Raw genomic sequence first — 18,804 nt, 5'->3', positions numbered from 1 at the left:
CTCGTATTCGCCTAGGTCGGCGTCGTCAAGTTCCACCGTTTCCTCCTTAGACAAAGTGTCGGAGGCGAGGCCGGCGAATTCGCCATCAGTGGGCGGGCGGTGGGTAGAGTCCGCATCGGCTGCCGCATCCTCGGGGTCTCCATCGATGAGATACGCTCTCTTCGTGGATTCGTCGAGAACGTAGAGACTCCCGGAGATGTCGATCTTCCGTCCGCGCGGGGTTCGTTGTTGGTTTCTGCGGTCAGAGGAACCTGGCGCGTCGGATCGGCGGTTTGCCATTGCTCCTCCCGGAGCCCAGCATCGAGACGTCGGATGGTTAGTCCCCTTGCAGTTTCCGCATGGAGGCTTCGGGGGACCTGTCGATGTGCTCGGCGCCCTCCTCATGGCTGCTAGAATTGGATCACCAAGTGAGGAGTCATTACCGGCAGCATCGAGTGCGCTTTGTTCGATCTCGAGTCTGTGCAGGATTTGGCGAGGGTCGAACGATGCATGATGGTTCGTCGTAGAGAGCTGATGTGCTAGTTCGTTGCTGATAATGGGGAATTCTTTTGTCAGCGCGCTCATGAGGCCCGTGGCGTAGAGCCTGTCTTCGGTCATTGGCCCCATTGCCATGATCGAATGCAAAAGTTCCCTGATTTCTCTAGAGGTCTCCGACAACCGTTGAGTCTTCGAGAAGTTCGTCGTGAACAGCTTGCGCAGCTGCATCACTTGAGCGATAGGGCCGAGTTGTTCATGACGACGTTTCAGGATGGCATGTGCGTCGGAAACGAACGTACAACGGGCGATGTGTTGTCTATCGTCGTGAGAAACCTTCGCGCGGATCAGGTTCAGAATAGTGCTGTTGGCCCGGACCCAGTCCTCCTCGTACTGAGGATCTCCCGAAGGATCGCGTGGAGGCACTAGGCCGTCCAGCCAACCGTCGTCGTACTGGTTTGTACCGAGGTGTTGTCGGAGCAATTTGTCCCATATCATCCAGTTGCCCGTCGCTCGATCTAGTTCTTTGATGTGCGACGTGTGATGAATTTCCAGTCTTCCCCCGCTAATTCTGCGCGGAGCACGGAAGGAGTGGTTGGGCAGCCGTACCGGTAACTCTCATGACGCGAGGCTGCGGATGGTAAGGGAACGCTGAAGGTGCGGCATAGTGCTGGTACTGCGGTACAGTGCCGACCGCCTGCGCACCTTGTCCGTACGGAGCTCCTTGAAAACCAACGTACGTCGGTTGAGGTACGTACTGGTATATTGTCTGAGGAGCGGGCGCCTGGGTAACGGGCGCTTGAGGGATGTACGAGCCGTGCGGTAAGGGCGCTGGGTACGAGATAGGACTAGGGAACCCATTCGGGTAGTATGCCAGAGTCTGCTGATGAGTCGGATGCGGTTGTGTCCGCGGTGACTGAGTTGTCGCATGAGTATATGCGGCCTGTTGGCGATCCTGTCGCGAGGACGGGGATCGCACTGTGCAGGATGTATCTTCGCGCTGCAAGGAGGGAGAACGGGGGGCGCCAAATGCGCCCGCTTGGTGCAAGGAAGAATAACGTGGTGCTTGAGAAGTAGCCGCGCGTTGCTGACGACGCGTGTTGTCGTTGGAGAACGTGGATATGTCCGAGAGTTCTGCTTCAGATGTCGGACTGCGGCGACGGTTTCGGTTTTGTGTGTTACGGGATGGCGTGGACTCCGCGCGGGAAGGGCGTCGGGTCGTGACATTCTCATCCAAAATTCTTCCAGTGGCCTCAGCTTCCGAGTATCCCTCGAAGAGAGTGGCTTGGCCTGGTTCTTCCGATGTAGCGAAGGAGACGCGGTAGGGGTGGGGACGGATAATTGTAGACTCTGCTGCGTACCCGTGTGCCATCGCCGGTGACGGCTCCACTGTGGTAGCGTCTACTGGGGCCACCTCCTCTCCGTCATCTACTGTTCCAATTCTATAAGGGTGCGAGGTCCTACGGGACATACTCGCGGATTCGAGCAGAGACTGGCACAATGTGCGAAACGTGGGTGAATTTGCCGGGTCAAAGCAAGGATTCATCCAATACCACGGGTCTACTAGTGAGGTTGCGCCGAGCGCAGGGCGCTCATAACCTGTTAAAACTAGCGTATGTCAGACCTCTCTCGCTCGTGGTACAAGCGAATTGATTGTGTTCTACCTAGCGTATGTCAGACTACAAGGATGTGTGAGTACTGTAGCTACACGACCTTAAGTTCAAAAGAAATTTGCGTGACATGTGACGAGAATCAAGTTCAGCCTAGACGATAGTTCAAATGTCTGGCTAACGCGTGACCTTGAACTAAGGGTTTTCACCCACCCTGCGTGACGTCCCAAAAAGGTTTCCGACCACGCAGGTTTCGGGCTCGAGCTTGACTGAAGCGGTGGAATCTACAAATTTTAAGTCATTAGCCCCCAGAGCCGTGATAATATTGTCGTCCCAGTGACGAGTAGCAGCCAAATCATGACATTCTACAGCTTCAAGAACGTGAACTCTATTGCCATGGAAGACTGTCGCCTGTTGGTCATAAGCACTGGATTCTCATATGCCCAGTAAGTGTCTTTACAGCACTCTAACCATGGTGCCATAACCGTACACTCGTTGTGCCTCCTTAATACCCAACTTAAAACGACTTAAACTCAATGTACCTTAGTATCTTCAGGGAGGGCTCGATATTTTACTCCCGCAGCATGAGTATGGTCATTGTGGACGCATTCGGGTTTCTTCGTAGCTATTAGAGGTTTACTAAACACCAGTTAAATGTTTGAAAGCATGACACACTTAGATAACAGACCCATAGCCGTTCTACTTTTTTTGTCACATATTGAGGTCCAAAAACCCTTGTGATGAGTGACAAACACTGTCCTAAGTTCGCAAGACCAGCCAAGCGTGATGCGTGACGAACTTAAGGTCGTGTAGCTACAGTAATATACGCTGATATTAGTAGAACGGCTGCTTACCCTCTCTCGCTCGTGGTACAAGCGAATAGAGGGTAAGACGGTGGCTTCGCCGCCTGTATAGTTCCTGTGCTTCTGCTTCTCCCGTCCTGCTCGTTTCGTTCTCCGCTCGCCACATCCGTGTCTCGCGGTGCCACTGGAATCCTCCGGATTCCGACACGCTCTCCCCGCGCGACGACTGAGGTGAGACACTTACATTTTCCGCACGCTAGACACTGTACTCATTGTCATTGTAGACTTACTGTTGGACCTTTGGTGTCTAGGTAATATACAGCGTTCGCTCTCCCCGCGCGACGACTGAGACTTACTGTTGGACCTTTGGTGTCTAGATCGCGCGCTGCTTCTCATACCTTCCTTAAGTATGTGTAAGATAGTAGATTTGGTATGGTTTAAATGTCTTGGTCCTTGTATTTAAATTTTAGTTTATTCAGCCTTCTTTGCTACGATGTACGTGTTCTGTTGGTGGCCGCGCCAGTGACTGGTGAACATTGTATGCCATGACTTCAGACTCAACTCGCGTCCAAAGTTATGGAAAATATGCCTCGTCCACAGTTCATGGCCATAGAGAGCCTGAGCGCCATGATTTGATACTTATACCTCATTAATTCATTGGCCGGTTTGAAAAAATCCGCGGTAACGGGCTTTGCCGTGCACTGGAGCGCGGCGTTACCCAATAATGCGGCAACGAGTACATAGCACTCCTGCAAGTATGCAATTGCTTCACGTCTACCCGCGGATCTAAAGGACTTGATTCAGAGTCTGGGAGCAGTGGAGGAGTGTAGACATATGGGACTCGGAAAACAGTGCGCTTCAAATATATAGAAGTTTCTATGCTTAGGGAAATTCCGGGCCCATTATCAGCACTGGGCTGTAGCAAGGACTTCAAGCTACTCTATGGGGCTTCAACTCTTTCCAAGGTGCTCACCCTACATGCATTGAGAGTGTCATTCTGACGCGGTTTTCGTCGGAGATGTAAAGTGCACTCACGGAAGGCTTACGTTCCCGCCGCCGTTGACCACTATGTTTGCGATTTCGGATCCCTATACGGGCTCAATCAGGACCCTTTTCGACAGAAGGGTCAGGGTACTTACATCTCCCATGCGACTGATGGATGCTATAGTGCCAAACTTCTTATCACCATTCGCGACCCAGAAGGAAATCCGTGTCCCCGTCTACAACGCTCGAGGAGGTTTAGGCGCTCTGAGTGCTTTCATACGGTTATTGAAGACGCTTTTAGCGTTTGACTCTGTGGTTTCAACGGGGATGAAAGGGTCCCAGATATGTATATGACGTCCGTTATCAGATACAGTTGCGACACGTGCGTAGGAACCATGCGAGAGCGGGATTGCGGGTGACCATGCTGTCAGACGAAGTCCGCTGGTGGAGTAAAGTTGGCCGTCGATGTCAAGTGCAACGAGCTGATTGCCGAGGTGTATAAGCTTGATCTCGAAAAGAGTGTAGTTAGGTGGAGCCTGATAGCCGCCTTGAACTTCGATCTCCACAACGTCCACAGAAGACCTTAGTTTTCCTTCAAAGGTACGTCGTTGAGTTCTTAGAGAAAAGATACTGAGCCAACGACCTTGCTGAGATGACCACACCGCAAGGGCATAATCTACAACGAACATTTGGCAGAGACGCCGCTTTCGTAATAAACCCTCAGAAGCAGCGGATAGGGTGCTGACAATCTCAAGGTTATCTGCATTTCGAATAACCACATCGTTCATCGCAAGGGAGCATGCGGATGACATGATGTATTGACCGCAAGGGGAGATGGACACTGTTTTTGTGCACATGGGAGTGCGTTGGGATCCTGACAATATCCACCTTGAGTTTGGTGTTCGTCGCCATGTCATAATCGAAAATACCGTCCCCGCTACTATGAAGGCGGTTCCTTGACCGTCCATGCCGAACGCGGAGCACAGTGCGAACCCATCTTTACTACCCAGCGTAATCGATTGGTCCTTGGCATTGATGCCTGTAACAAAATTCCACACAAAGATGTCCCGATACGACGTTATAATGACAGAGGTGCCGTCAGGCGAGAAGTTAACGGTGGCTTCGGGCTTGGTGGGATCGAGGTGAGGGCACAAGGATGTGGGTGGAGCTAGAAAGCGGGAGGATCCGACAAGACGTCCAGATAGCATCTCCCACAGATGGAAGCGACCATTCTCCTGCCAAGAGACTAGCCTCATACAGTCTGGAGAAACTGCGGTGCCTATCACTGGGAGAGAAAATCTGTTGTCACTCGATTGCTGACTAAAAAACAAGGATACCATGACGTCGATAGTGAGAACACGAGCAGGCCAATGTTCCCGCATCACAGATGACGCTCCGGACTCAGCCTGTGCGATGATAATACGGAAAGATCGGCGAAGTTCGCTATTGAGAGGGGAGAGATGAAGCGCAGTACGACCCAGGCTCATTATGCTTTCTGAAGATTGGTACTCCAAAACAAGCCTCTCAATGTCATAAAAAAGCTGCTGAAGTCGAGTGCGCCCCCTCTCACTCCATAGAGAGCTCTGTCGACGCCGTTAGGTAGAATGTTTAACAGGTCGTAGTTGCTTTCTCACCTCAACTGCCTTCGAGGCGGTACGAAGCATCAATGCGACATCGTGTACTCGATTTACGGTGACCATAAACTCGAGCCAATGAATGAGGCGGTATCGCAGAAAAGTCCCTGCTGCAGCGTGGAAATCCTTCAAAAGGGTCCAGTCGGATTGAGAAAGGTGATCCACCCAATGAATGCACGAATAGTACAACGCTGACGAAGGCGCCGCCTCTTCATTTCGTGCCAGTGTCTCCAGACTGCCCAGTCCCTGAAAAACGTCCTCCTGAAACTTGTAGTTCATATACTCGAAGCACCGGAAAGCCAATATCTCTTGAGAATGCTGATCGTCTACATGATCCTCGCCGGGGTAGAAGTTATGCGACAAGAGCACACGATTGGGCTGATAAGATGTATTTGTAGCCGGCTCGCGTAGGTAGGGAGGCGTCAGCTCTGAAGATGACTCGGACAGAGAAGGAGCTGAGAGTTGCGAATGGGAATGAGTTGACGGAGGAGCAGTGGACGACTGTGATGAGGGGGGAGGTGGTGGCGGTGGAGGAGACCGAGGCGGCGATGGAGGCGGTGGTGGTGACGGAGGTGGTGGCGGTGACGGAGGCGGTGGTGGTGACGGAGGTGGCGGAGATGGCGGTGGGAGTGGGGGTGGAGGCGGGGCTGGGTTGCGAAGTTGAAACGATACGATGCTTATGGGTGAATCTGGTTCTGGGTTGGATATTTGTAGATTGTAAGAGGCGGATGGACCACTAAACGCCTCAAGGACCTCCTTCAAGGAGAACTTGGGCCCGCTAGCAAAGAACAGATGGAAATCTGGGATACCGTTGTCAAAGTGAAGGATATCCACCAGAAGATCGAAGAAGTCAACGATTCCATTATACTCCTCAGGAGGACAACACTCGTCGATCTTGTCATAAACGAATACCCGTGGCTTTGCTTCGCGCCATACGTTCTTGAGATTCTTTACGGGTTCATGGAAAAGAGGGCCTATTTGATCTTCGAAGGAGCAATCTTCATCAAGCAAGGCGGGATGTCGTCTGAGAGTTCGCACCAGCAAGTTTCTCGTATCCCAATGTTCCGGGAGAAACCCAAGTTGATAAGCAATGGCCGGAGAGAAGCAGTTTAACGCTTGACGTTTGGGATGCTGTGGCGAACAGACGAATCTCCCGCCTACGCGTTTCTCCTTGTAGAGCTCCGTGGTCACGGAGAGGGCGACTGATGTTGTGGAGAGCGTATCCGTCGGAGGGGTTGCCATTTTGCTAGTATCGGTATAAAGCCAGATGACGCTGCGATGTTTGTCGTTTAGTCGTTTCATAATGTCTTCGACTAGGAGTTTATGGTGCTCATCATGATTCTGACGCCGTTTGCCCGCCGAGCGGATGCTAAACGCACTGACGGGGATGTGGTCTGACAGCATCTTCCAAACGGCATCATCGCTCACTGCATCGCATCGATTCATTGGTCAGAGTATTTATGTAACGAGTCTTACTACTCACTTGATGTAGCTAGTGCCATTGCCAGCGCAGGATGTTAGGGAGTCGGCGGGTTCAACTTGAAGGCTATGTCGGAAATCTCGTTCATCGGTTATATCCGGGTTTCAAGGTGTGACAACGCGATACAAGCCGTTGTAACCGGCGGAATCGGATCACCGCTTGTGACCGGTGTCAAGAGAAGAGTCAGCGTGACTAGTGGTTTGTGACGTAGTTGCAAATGCGATTGACATAATTGCAACGTGTTGCAAGCCGGCTGCGAGCGCGTGAATGAACAGGGGAGCCGGCGAACTCCTATTGGTTGCATGCAGTGGCAAGCGATTTGCAAGCTGGCAGCAAAAATTGCAACTCCCGCCTCACAGCAGGATCGAACATACGACCCCTGCTTGCAACCACGGTTGCAACGCTGTCGTTTTTTTTTATCCTTGACCGCTTCGCCACGAAGCCGTCATAATACTTGTGTACGCGCATCAATATAGCTACATACTCTAGTAACTTCATAAGTAATTTCATAAGTAAATTATAAGCATTTCTTTGTTACGCAATTTCAACCTTCTTCGGCAAACCAGTTTCAGATTAGACGCAAACACACATGTTATTGGTGGGCAAGAAACGGAAATGACAATCTATATGCTTCACTAAGCGAACAAACGAAGCAGTGTTTGCACGGTATACTCTAATTGTTCACCACGCCAGTTTTCGGCAGCTTCTTTCCCGCAGCCGTCTTTCTCGGCTTCCGGGTCCTCCCTCCAGGTCCTCCTGTCGGTACAGCAGGCTCTGGCAATGTAGTGACAGGGGCTGCCTTAGCAGCAGAAACTACCAGCTCGACAGGTGTAGTAGAAGGAGCATCACTGGGAAGTAAAGCTTCCACAGCTGAACCTTCATTGCCGAGAGCGGCTGCAGAGTTGACCAACACTGTAACTTCAGCTAAGACAGTTCATTAGCACAGATTAAAAAGAACAAAGTCTCGAGCTTGATTATTGCACTCACTGTTGGTCGGTATTGGGGTAGTTTCGAGTTGCTGTGCAGTGGTTTCAGTCTCCTCTTCACTAGTGTCAGCAGTTAATGCCATCCGAGCCATCTCCCTTGCAAGCTCGGCACGCTGTTCAGCAGCAGCAGCAGCTATAGTATCAGATTGGATTGGAGGGATAACCTTGCAGGAAGAGAAACAGTAGATATTGAGACGTGAAAGCAGATCCTTCCCCCGCTTCTTAGTAAGGAAATTGGTCAGATACTCGAGGAAGTATCCAAAGCGTTCGTAGTAATTAATCTTTGTGTTGCCTCCAACACCGTTATGAGGAAACTCAGTGTCTGGAGATGCGACAAAGATCACCTGTGTAGGTGAATTAACTCAAATAGTATGAGGTAAATAAGCGGCTACTTACGAGGACACTGGCTGTTGCTATGGATGCTGCGGTGTTAGACTTGACACCCCATTCCTTCATGTTGTTCTTGCCACCGGAATTCCACCACCTCCTGGCAGACTGTTGCAACTATCCTCTAACTGTAGTACAGAGGTGTTGCAACATCAGCTACTTCCTGTCCGGTGTGAGTTGTCCGGTGTTGGTCATTGCAACGCACAAATTACAGGCGTTGCAACAGGATCCATATTAATGCGGCTGTGCTAACCTCCTAACTTATCAGGTTCATCATCCAATCAGTAATACAACTATGCACGTTCATATTCTGTATGTCCATTCCAGTGCTAGCTCTTCCCAAGATGAATACAGCTGAAGTCATGGCCAAAAGGGACACGGTATATCATATGTTGTAAACCTGAGGCAAGTCCGAGTCTGTGAGACATAAGTGTCGTATAGATACCGGAACTATGAGCTAATTCTAGAGGACGGAGAATTTCTCGCTGGAGAGTGCTGGGAGGCACTGAGTCGTTGCAACTCCCTCTGGTCATAGCATCTGGTCGATGCGTTGCAACGCTTGGCCTACGTCATTTCTGTGGAAAGTCTTCTCCGGCGTTGCAACGCTGTCTACTGGGTCCGTCGCACCGATAGAGCGAAGCACTCTGTTGCAATGCGCCCCCTTTGGTCAGCTGAACGCCGGATCTCGCTGTTGCAACACGTCTTACCGGCCGTCGCCTCGGTGAATCTATAGACCGCTGGCCTTGTTGCAACACGGATGGTCGTCTCCTTTCCTCTGTTGCAACAAGCTTCGAGGTACCTACGTTGAGTATTGATCAGGCCCCACCATAGGATGTCAGCTTGCCGTAGAATCGAACGTTCATTTTTCAAAGCGATCATTTGTTAACGTTGTGGCTGGAAAGTACAGTAGTATCTTATTATACGGTATCAGCAATGTGAATGTTTGCTCTGAAGCATTGAAAGCGACTCGGTCCATTTCGACGTAAAATTTAATGCGAGAGCGCGCCGGTTACTGGCCTGTCGGAGGGCATATGCTCTACTACCCTCCTCATCTTCTGGCACTGCCAACGTCCTCCGTTCGCCATAACGAACCCACCACTCTGTCTGCCATTTGAGGAACGCAATAGTTCGGCGCATCTCCTCAACAAGCAGCTCAACTTCCTCAGTCCAGCGCATTGCCCGGGCACGAGCTTTGCACCATTCAACTCGGATGGCTGAATAGGTTGGGTTAGTAGACAGAACTCAAGAGCTCGTAATTAACCACCTACTGTCTATTAGGGCCGGATCGTTTTCATCGTACGGGTCGAGTGGAGACGCAAGCCAAATCCAAGAAATTCTTCGCTTACCCTCGGTCTCCCCATCAAGTTCCTCCGGCATAGCCCTAACATCTGCATCCCGAAGCACGCGTAGCTCTGACGGAAGCGCGTGCTTGCGAAGTACAGGCTTCAGGCGTAACAGAGCACCGTAGGCATCGCGATAAGCATCGCGATAGGCCTTGATCTTGGAGGTGACTGTGTCGATTATGTTGTGCGCGCGAGTGTTAGCTCCTTGACCGCGTGCATTGCGGTCCTTGTCCTTATAGAGGTAGTATCTGTACTGCAATGTCTGACGAAGATTGCCGAGCGCATCGTGAGCTTGAGATACCCTTAGCTCCCATTCAATCTCGCGGAGCTGTAGGCCACATGTTGCTGTAAGAGGGAGCTGAGACGGGAGATACAGAGTGATTGACTCGGGGTTCACCGGTTTAGATGACGAGTCCCGCTTAGAACGCAGCATGACCACAGCTGGCATGTGTAGCACTTGAGCCTTAGCCCAGTTCTCGATCCTGATTTGAAGTGCGTTGGCGCGATTTTGTACCTTGACTTGATGGTCGACAGCGTTTTGGCCGACGCTCTGCCGCTCTGCCCGGAGCCGCCGTTGTAGATCCTCGATGTCTATACCCGCGGCAATGAGTACCCCACGTGTGATCTCTGAGTGTGTGGTCGGCAACCCTTTCGCAAGTTCCTTGGCTTCCCGCTTGGCAAGCTCAAGGCGGACTGAAAGTTGCGTTGGCTCTGATTAGATGGTAAGCCCATGGTAGTCAGCATCATGCGCAGACTTGTACTTACTTTGTACGCGGCTCTCGAACGGGTTAGGCTCTGTCTGACCGTTCTCCCAAGCCTCCACCTCCTTGAGCCATACCGTAAGTTGAGGCTGAGGGAGAGTACGTTCCATATCGATGAAGTCTTCCTGATGGTCGGCGCGCCTGGCAATGGCAATAGATAACTTTCGGTGGAGTTCGAGGCCCAGACCAGTGGTCTTCTTCCAATTCCAGTCGCCGAAAAAGTCGTTGAGCGTGTCTTTTCGGTGACCAGGCCCCATTTCTTTGGTGCTGGATGCTACAGGGTTGATATTCGCCCAACCTCGCTCAGGCGCCTCGCCATCAGTCCGACCGACGCCTGGGGTGAAGTTGAACGAAAAGCGCGTGCGACAGCTGAGAATATGGGCGGGAAGATGGAATTTAGGAACGAGGAAATGGAAGATCCGGCCAATAGGACTGAACGCAAGGTATTCAGGCAGCTTCGCTACTCGGGCCCACAAATTTTTAAACCACTGGCAGCCGATATCATAGGAAATCTTGAAGACGCGAAGCTGGGCCCATCGGAGTGTCGAGAAAAGTATGTAGTCCATGACATTGTACCTGTAAGTAGGTCAGAGATCTTGTTAAGGCCGAAACCATTCGTTACGTACCGTTCCCCTGCAATTAAGTTCCCAACGCCACAGGGAAGCTTCATGTTATGTCGTGCACAATCGACCGTGCCCACCCCCGTCACAGCGAGTCCGCGAGCGAACTTGGTGTTCGCCATGTTGACAGCTTTGTGGTTCGAACAAGAGCTACGCTAAAGGGGATATTAGATAACAGGCATAACATTGATGGGCGTCAGAGACATACGACGTGAGGTGGATCAGGCTGCGACGCCAACCAGTCTTGAAATGGCTGTTCTTTGACAAAGTACGCCCAACCGTCCCCGAAGCTTGGATCCAATTCTTCTCGAGATACTGCTTTTCTCTTGAGGCGGAAATTGGCATCTATTGCGACAAACAGTCCATATAGCCATCTACTATGTTATCAGTGCCATTCAGGATAGAAATGAGACAGGTAAAACTTACGACTTGTGAGGCGGCGCGGACTCCCAGTCGTCAGGAAGATTCTTGCCAGGATGAGGGCACGCTGGGCACTGAACGGCACATGCTCCCTCAGGTGTCTCATCGAGGCCTTCGCTAACATGACCTCTCCCCGTTCGTTTGAGCATTTTGAGGTGTCGCCACTGGCGTACCATAATCAGGAAGTTGTCATACCGATCCTATGTCCTGATGTCAGATCACCGTACCATAATGACACAGATGAGCTTCCGCACCTTTTTCTCCAAAATGCCAAGATTGTCCGTCGCCCGAGAGAGGGATCGATAGAACTCATATGCAGATGATTTTGACTCTAGCGAAAGGAGATGGAAGTTCTCCAGTACTCGGAAGGTGGCAGCGGTTTTTGGGTCAGAGACTGACGCAGGGAACCATTCGGCGCGAAGCAGTTGCTGATAGTCGTTGTGGGTGGTTTCGCATTGGCAAAAATCAACTCCCACTTGATGAATACCGTGGATGTCAATTACGACAAAGTCATTGGCGTACGCCTGCTTTGGGTTATTGCAGCGGACGCCAGGCGGATGCCCTAACTGTACGCGAAGTCCCATATCTTTGAGAGTTTTTGACTCAAAGAATGTACCGTTCCAAGCCTGGTGTTATAGTCAGTAAACCTGATATAGAATACAAAGAGACAAAACATGAAGTACCTTGATGCGATGAAGAGGAGCCTCAGCATGCTTCTTAACCATGCACCCCTCACAGTAAAGTATGCCACCGTGACAGTCGACGCATCGATACTGAGGACCTGGTGATTTACATTGAGGACACTCCTTATCGTACATGTGAGTGCCGCGACCTTCAAGGCGTATCATTTCTTGCAGGTACGTGTGACGTAGCTCGAAGAAGTCCTTGTGCGGAGACTGGACGGGGTCAAGATTGAGTTAAAGCATTCAGAGATAGACGAAATACGCCGTACTTTTCTTGTTCGACGCTGCGTAGGTGGCGGCTCTGTAGTAAGGACTGGATCACCCGTTCCGAAGTCAATGTCGTCTGGCAAGTGATCGAGAATCGACGCCTGCGGTGTGTCTTCCTGCATGGGTGTTGGCAGCGCAGGACTGGCTAAACGGAGGTGAAGTGTGCCCTTGGTAAGGCTAATCCCAGCAGATCCACGACCAACGGCGGTGAGTGACGGTATCAAAGTGGAACGCGAGGAGGAGCTGGCGTCTGGTGTCATTTGCGGTGTGGATCCCAGTCTGCCGGTTCGGTTCCGACGTCTCCGCGAGAACATCTGTAGCAACGAAGAGTTGGCAATTGCCGTGGATTTTTCATCGTCTAGAGCACCCTAGTCAGTACCATACATCTACTCAGATTTGTCAGGGTGCATACCGGTATCCTGTCCAGCTCCCATAACGCGGCATCGTACCTGGAGAGTACAAGAGGGTCCCAAGCCGTACTCGCTAAGTCTCCTAACGGGATCTAAGATACGGCCATTCCAGCAGATGTAATGAGTCTTGAGGTAATGCGATGGGATCACCGAGCGGTGTCTCAGACGAGCAAAGATGCTTTCAACCGTTTGATCGTAGGTAGCTTCTACACTCGAGCTGGTCAGTCAGAGTAGAAGAGGTGTTAATTGAGACGTACCGAGACATAAACTTCCTCGTGATGCACCAGACACGAATAGCGAGAAAAACGCCTTGGTCATAAGTAACAGAGAGGCAGGCGGAGAGTTTGACCACGGAGTTTGTTTGTCTAAAGACGGCGGAGAGCGGAGCTGAGGGCGGCGGAAAGCCCAGAATCCCAGATCCTAATCCTATTCGCGAGACAATCAAGTGTAAGTATCAATACAAGTCTGGCGTGATACATTTGTAGAACATAATTACCTCTTGTGTACATGCTGCCCTGTATACGAGCTGAAGCATCACAGTACAACCTTAGTTGCGGAGACGCGGCGTCTCGCGGTTGGTGCATACAGGGGTCCTTCCTGTTTGGGCTTTCGAGAGCGAAGGGTGTTGCAACGGCCAAAGTTCTCAGGGCCGTGTGCAACACTCCCATCCAAAACTGAGCGCTGAGCGTTGCAACACCCCATGGTCGCTGCGCCAGGCACGTACGGACTACTTGTGTGTTGCAACGCTCCTTTTCTCCTTGGCCATAAAACAGCTGAGTGTTAGTCGCTTTTCAACCAGACCTCCCTCTTCATCTCTCCCGTCACCTATTGATGCACCTCCACTCGCCTCCCACCGTCTCCGCAACACCTGGCTTTCCCGATGCTGCTGCGGCGAGGAGCCGGATTGAAGGTGATTCCGCCACTCTGTATCAATGTTACTCTAAACTGACGCTATCCTTCATCTTCAGATGCCCTCCAGATGCTGCAATTGCTCCGAATCACGGAAGCAGAACAACATCAACTTGGTCACGTACTTCTCGGGATACAGCCGGGCAGCGTTCGTCTCGATGGTGGAGGTGATAGGGTTTTGTCGTCGCACACCACTGCCGCCTCTCCATCTTCGCTCCCTGATGCTGGCACCGACAATACTCTGGAGGGTACGTCATTATTTACACTTATCATTCTTCCGCTTATTCTGAATCATTCTCGCGTACTGCAATACAGGATATCTGAACAACGAAGCCGACGAGAGCGTCTCCTGCATCTCCATCTCAACCACGTCTTCTAGATCCTCGTCGCCTGTTTTTACGGTCCCAGACCGAGCTGTGCCGGATTCGGCGCCTGTTTCTCCATTCCTCTCAGCTGTCCAAGAGATCACTTATACCCACCGCCCCATGTCATCTCCTTCTGCTAGATCGGCGTCTCATGCTGACGCAGAGGCGGTTCACTGGCAGGACATCCCTCATACCCCTGCGCCTCGCCGCATGCGCGATGAACGTACAATTCATCCTGGATCCAGTAAGCAAGTACATTATTGCTGTCACAAGAACGTCACTCACGGCGACTGCCTTCGATTCAAGATACCCCACCTGCTCCTGCGATTTCTTCGCGCCCTGCTGTTCCGCCGGCTCAACACGTTCCGCTGAGCTACGCGCGAGCTGCGCCGCCGACGTTCCCTCTTGGTGAGCATGCACTAGATCATCAAGCCTTCGTGCTAACATTGAGCTAGCACCAGTTGAGGGCCCGTCAATGGCGGGTCATCACCAAGTCGTCTACCTTGGTGCAACGTTCTGGGTGCCAAATGTCGGTACAGCAGAACCTTATCACACTGTGATCAAAGGGACTCGCGTTGGGATTTTCTGCGACTGGTAAGGCTTCTACACTCAGTTTTTGATTTCTACTCACGAACATGTGCACAGGGGAAGGGCATCGGAATATGTCACTCGCGTTAAGGGTAACATTCACTTCCGCGTGGATGACTGGGTCACAGCTGTGGACTCTGTTAAGAGCGCGGTAGAGGATGGCCGGCTCCAAGTCTTGCACTGACACTGTTCCTTTCTTTTTCCCTTCCCTTCGCATTTTCGTGTTGCTGAACGGTCCCAAGTCTTGGTGTGATGTTTTCCGTTGCTGGTTTTTTGTCTTTACTCGAGCTCGTCCTTTGCTACATGTGACTCAAACTATACACGATATTTATTCCTTGTAATGACACAATTCCCACTCTGAATATATTTGAGTCTGGTCATCCGCTAAATTTACTCGACCAAAGGTGGAGCTTATGGTACTTGGTCCTTCTCAGCTATCCCTTGCTATCGCTGTCGCCCACACATTCTCATCATCTCATGCTCTCGCCAACACGCTCTTGTGCTTGCTGTTGCGCTCTGCCACCACAGTCCACCATCAGCAAAACCGGCCGATCCTTGCGAGTCGCGCGAGAACTCGAATGGCATAGGGAGGCTGTGCTTGGCGCATCGCAATCGCACCAAGCCTTGCGAACTTCTCGGCTGTCGGACCGCCGCTCTCACGCGTCAAGCGTCTGCATCGCTCCTTGCGTTCTGCCACCTCTCGCGCCAGCTCACGTTGCACGTCAACACCGTTTGAGTCCCGACTACTGCTTCATCCATCAACCTCTACCATCTCCAGGCAGACCTTGAGGCCCCACTACTGTGAGCAATGGCTCGCAGTTACGCCCCTGCCAGATCGAAGTGTTGGAACGGCAACCTGCACGGAGACGTTGGCTGAAATGTTTGTCAGCACTTGTACGCGTTTGTACACGTTCGTCATTACCCGTACCTTACTATTTTGGCTTCGCATTCACTGGCGCCCTGGTGTTTCTTTCACATTTCCTATTTCGCTTTGATGGGTTACTTATACCAGTAGTTTGTTGTCTCAGCACCCCAGACTTTTGCCTTTCACGTCTGGGGTTAGTTCTTTCTTCCTTTTCGTAGTCTCATAGCGTGTACTGACTCTTAGTTAGTTCTGAATGCGATCTATAGATGAATATAAGAGACTTTTGCCTTTCGCGTCTGGGTTCTGAACACGATCTATAGATAAATAAGACAGAAGGTTTAGATTGTTGTGTTTGAATCAGTCTTTCAAGCGATCATCAATTCTATGATCCCTAGATTTTCACTCTGCTGAACACCGTTTGAACATGTTGCTGATATCATATCATATGTACAGTATAAATTAACAACGTCCTAATGCTGTAGCTACAATGTCAGATAATGCCTCACGGATTCTAGTGATGATATCTTAGTGGGTCAGCTTAGCAAAGTACGATTAGTTATAGACAGTCTGATGGGTAATATCAACAAGACACGGCTCAAGCATCACATCATAAGTATTATACTCATGTAGCAAGCTGTAGTATACTTAGTGACATGATCTATATTACTACATGGGCTCAATGTACACGCTGCAGTGGATAGTGTTGTATATTTGGCCCAGGACTTTTACTTTGAGCCAACGCGAGAGTTACCGTGTCTTGATGTTACTGTGTACAGTGAAACAAAACGACGTTGTGCACCTCCTTTGCGCATCAGCAAAAGAAGTGCAATGGCACTGTGGCATTTGAAAGGGATACAGATGTGAACGAGGGCCGAGTAGATCTCAGCCAGGAAGGATCATATTAACATTCCGGCTTTGTAATAAAACATTGGATTATAACCTTGAATTCACTTACAGCCTGAGGCTTCAGGTATCAAACAAAGTCCACCAAAGATATTACCGAGTACGAGCATCTGAAGAATGCTCAAGATCTGATAATGGAGGATAAAGCAGCAAGCGGCTGGTGACCATCTTTATCTCACATGTTGCAAAACCTAAGTTCATGCGTCTTACTGAGGATCATTTTCAATAGCCTGCCAGTGGTTACGAGGAAAGGCAAATTTACGCAACCCGCATATGAGCATGAGGCGAATCAAATATGCACGCACCACCGACCGATTCATGGAGGGGATGGAAAGAGGGACCGCTTCGAACGGTGGGGTATCCAAGTGAGTTTGCGTTTGAGTGCGAGTTTGAGGTAAAGCTGGAGGCGGAGGAGACGATGAAGAAAGAGGCGGAGTTCGGGTTTTAGTTCTGGATGTCGCAATATTATCATGGACATGGGCATTAGCAGAGCCACCGCCGATGGCTCACTGCAGCCTAGCCTCGTCCGAGACCTGTCTGTCTTCGGGTGAAGCGGAAACTCTGCGCGATGGCGGGGACTCGGGCAGAGACGCAGGCAGCGCTATCTCCGACTCTGTCAGGAAACCGTCTTCGTCCTCGGCGGGCTCTGGTTCAGGCTCAGATTTGGGCTCTGGCTCAGTTTCAGCTTCCACCTCAGATTCAGAGTCGGAGCACAAGTCGCGCTCGGCCGACTCTTCATCGGAGGCTTACACAGAGCATCAGCAGTCCGTTCTGTTATCATCCAAAATATGACTCACCACGCAGCACATCCTCCTCGTGCCCCTCGTCCGTCGTCAGATTGATCCTCGGCGGCGGCACATGCTGCCCGACACCCGTAAGATCCATATCCATCGACTCCATCCCCGAATCCATCGACCACTCCTCTTCACCCTCGCCCTCTTCAAACAGGCTATCTTCTTCGTCCTGCGCCGCAGTCGCCGCCTGCTTCTGCTTCTGCCGTGCCTGAGCATCACCCAACTGCCCGTTCTCCCGCGTTGCCTGCGTCCTGAAATGCAGCAGAACAGGAATCATACTCCCCTTCCCATTAACCACCCTCCTCGCACCCGCCGGCGACGGCGAACTCCGCACGCGCTGCGGGCTCCCCGCAGGCGTCGCGGCCGTCATCATCGACAGATTGCCCTTCTTGACAGAAGAAGTAGACGGCGTCGGACTGTCACTGTTACTCGCACTGACGCTATCCAGATGCTCCCTCTCCAGCGGTGGAAGGGGCGACCGGGACCGGGAGTACTGCCATCCAAACTTGGACGCTGCAGCGCTCGAGGGACGAGACGCGCTTCCCCCAATCTCCGGCGTTCCTGGCGTCTACTAGTCTATCTGGACTTATATCAGATATCGAAGAGGTCGTTTCCTCGGGCCGGAGACACTACGTCGTGACTGCAATCAATAAGACCTAGTTGGTCTCGACTACGCTAGTGGATTCGAGGTGGTTAGTAGCCAGCTTACCTGTAATGTATCGACCTACTCTCACAAAAATCGGGTTGACTACTATAGGGACGTGAGGCCTTGAGGCCTGAGGACTCGATCGAGGAACTGTTTAGGTACTCAATCGAGCACCCTTGACCAGGCCCGATGAGCCGAGCCCACGTGGAATACTCGTGGAGTAGCCAGTCGCGACTACGCAAGCCCGAACCCTATCTTCCACCAAAATAACAGCCCCCGTACGGCGACGTCGACGACCGCGTGCACACGATTGCCAACGCGCTCAACCTGTCCACCATTGTCTGGCAGTCCAACTCGTTCGACTGGGAAGCGGGTACACGGACCAGACGCACAGGCGCAGAATGGCACGTTTAGCTGCCAGGGCACGATCATACTCACGCACGAGCTCAACAACTTCACGATGCAGACGGCCATGGACTACTACGACAAGCTTGCGGCTGCGTTCAAGCACCTTGTGCCCGTCGCGGTTGGAATACACTTCCTTGCATCTCGCCATAACAACCCTCCCACATACTAACACCCAGTGTTAGGTTGTAATATGCCAGGTGCCCCGCTCGCTCTGCCCATATGCTCCTCTTCATTCTGTGCCACCATCATACCACCTGCATTACGGTGCGACAATCCGGCTCTTCAATCTGAGCGTCGGGCTAGCTGATCATAGATTCTGCCAGAACAAGGTCTAATAACTTCACACGTTCATGCAGGGTGACTACCTGAAACCGATCGACCGACGCTCTGAAGAAGTCTTCGTAGCATTGTATCCCGCCCTCAGCGGCATAATCTCCTTGACAATACCTGCAGGACCTACCGTT

The 18,804-nt window shown here is 51.5% G+C and overlaps 4 protein-coding genes across 4 annotated transcripts; 1 reads left to right on the top strand and 3 right to left on the bottom strand.

Moving 5' to 3' along the window:
- Nucleotides 1-5,466: 5,466 nt before the first annotated feature.
- On the bottom strand, nt 5,467-6,747 carry CONPUDRAFT_170020 (uncharacterized protein; the record flags this gene model as incomplete). The annotated part of the gene is made up of 1 exon (XM_007777080.1): nt 5,467-6,747. One exon carries the CDS (start codon nt 6,745-6,747, stop codon nt 5,467-5,469), a length of 1,281 nt encoding a protein of 426 aa, XP_007775270.1.
- A 2,538-nt stretch (nt 6,748-9,285) lies between these two features.
- Nucleotides 9,286-12,395, bottom strand: CONPUDRAFT_67303 (uncharacterized protein; the record flags this gene model as incomplete). The annotated part of the gene is made up of 8 exons (XM_007776937.1): nt 9,286-9,572; nt 9,627-10,412; nt 10,467-11,038; nt 11,089-11,237; nt 11,294-11,459; nt 11,509-11,702; nt 11,757-12,128; nt 12,186-12,395. Coding segments are annotated over 8 exons (2,736 nt in total), but the record flags the coding sequence as incomplete, so codon positions are not given.
- A 1,298-nt stretch (nt 12,396-13,693) lies between these two features.
- Nucleotides 13,694-14,908, top strand: CONPUDRAFT_77945 (uncharacterized protein; the record flags this gene model as incomplete). The annotated part of the gene is made up of 6 exons (XM_007777079.1): nt 13,694-13,772; nt 13,831-14,019; nt 14,087-14,380; nt 14,443-14,544; nt 14,592-14,730; nt 14,782-14,908. 6 exons carry the CDS (start codon nt 13,694-13,696, stop codon nt 14,906-14,908), a joined length of 930 nt encoding a protein of 309 aa, XP_007775269.1.
- A 2,090-nt stretch (nt 14,909-16,998) lies between these two features.
- Nucleotides 16,999-18,406, bottom strand: CONPUDRAFT_170019 (uncharacterized protein; the record flags this gene model as incomplete). The annotated part of the gene is made up of 3 exons (XM_007777078.1): nt 16,999-17,237; nt 17,290-17,854; nt 18,371-18,406. 3 exons carry the CDS (start codon nt 18,404-18,406, stop codon nt 16,999-17,001), a joined length of 840 nt encoding a protein of 279 aa, XP_007775268.1.
- Nucleotides 18,407-18,804: the final 398 nt, after the last annotated feature.

The sequence above is a fragment of the Coniophora puteana genome (assembly GCF_000271625.1).
Source record: "Coniophora puteana RWD-64-598 SS2 unplaced genomic scaffold CONPUscaffold_19, whole genome shotgun sequence".
NCBI lineage: Eukaryota > Fungi > Basidiomycota > Agaricomycetes > Boletales > Coniophoraceae > Coniophora > Coniophora puteana.
Note: the sequence above shows the minus strand (reverse complement) of the source record. Positions and strands in the feature narration are given on the sequence as shown.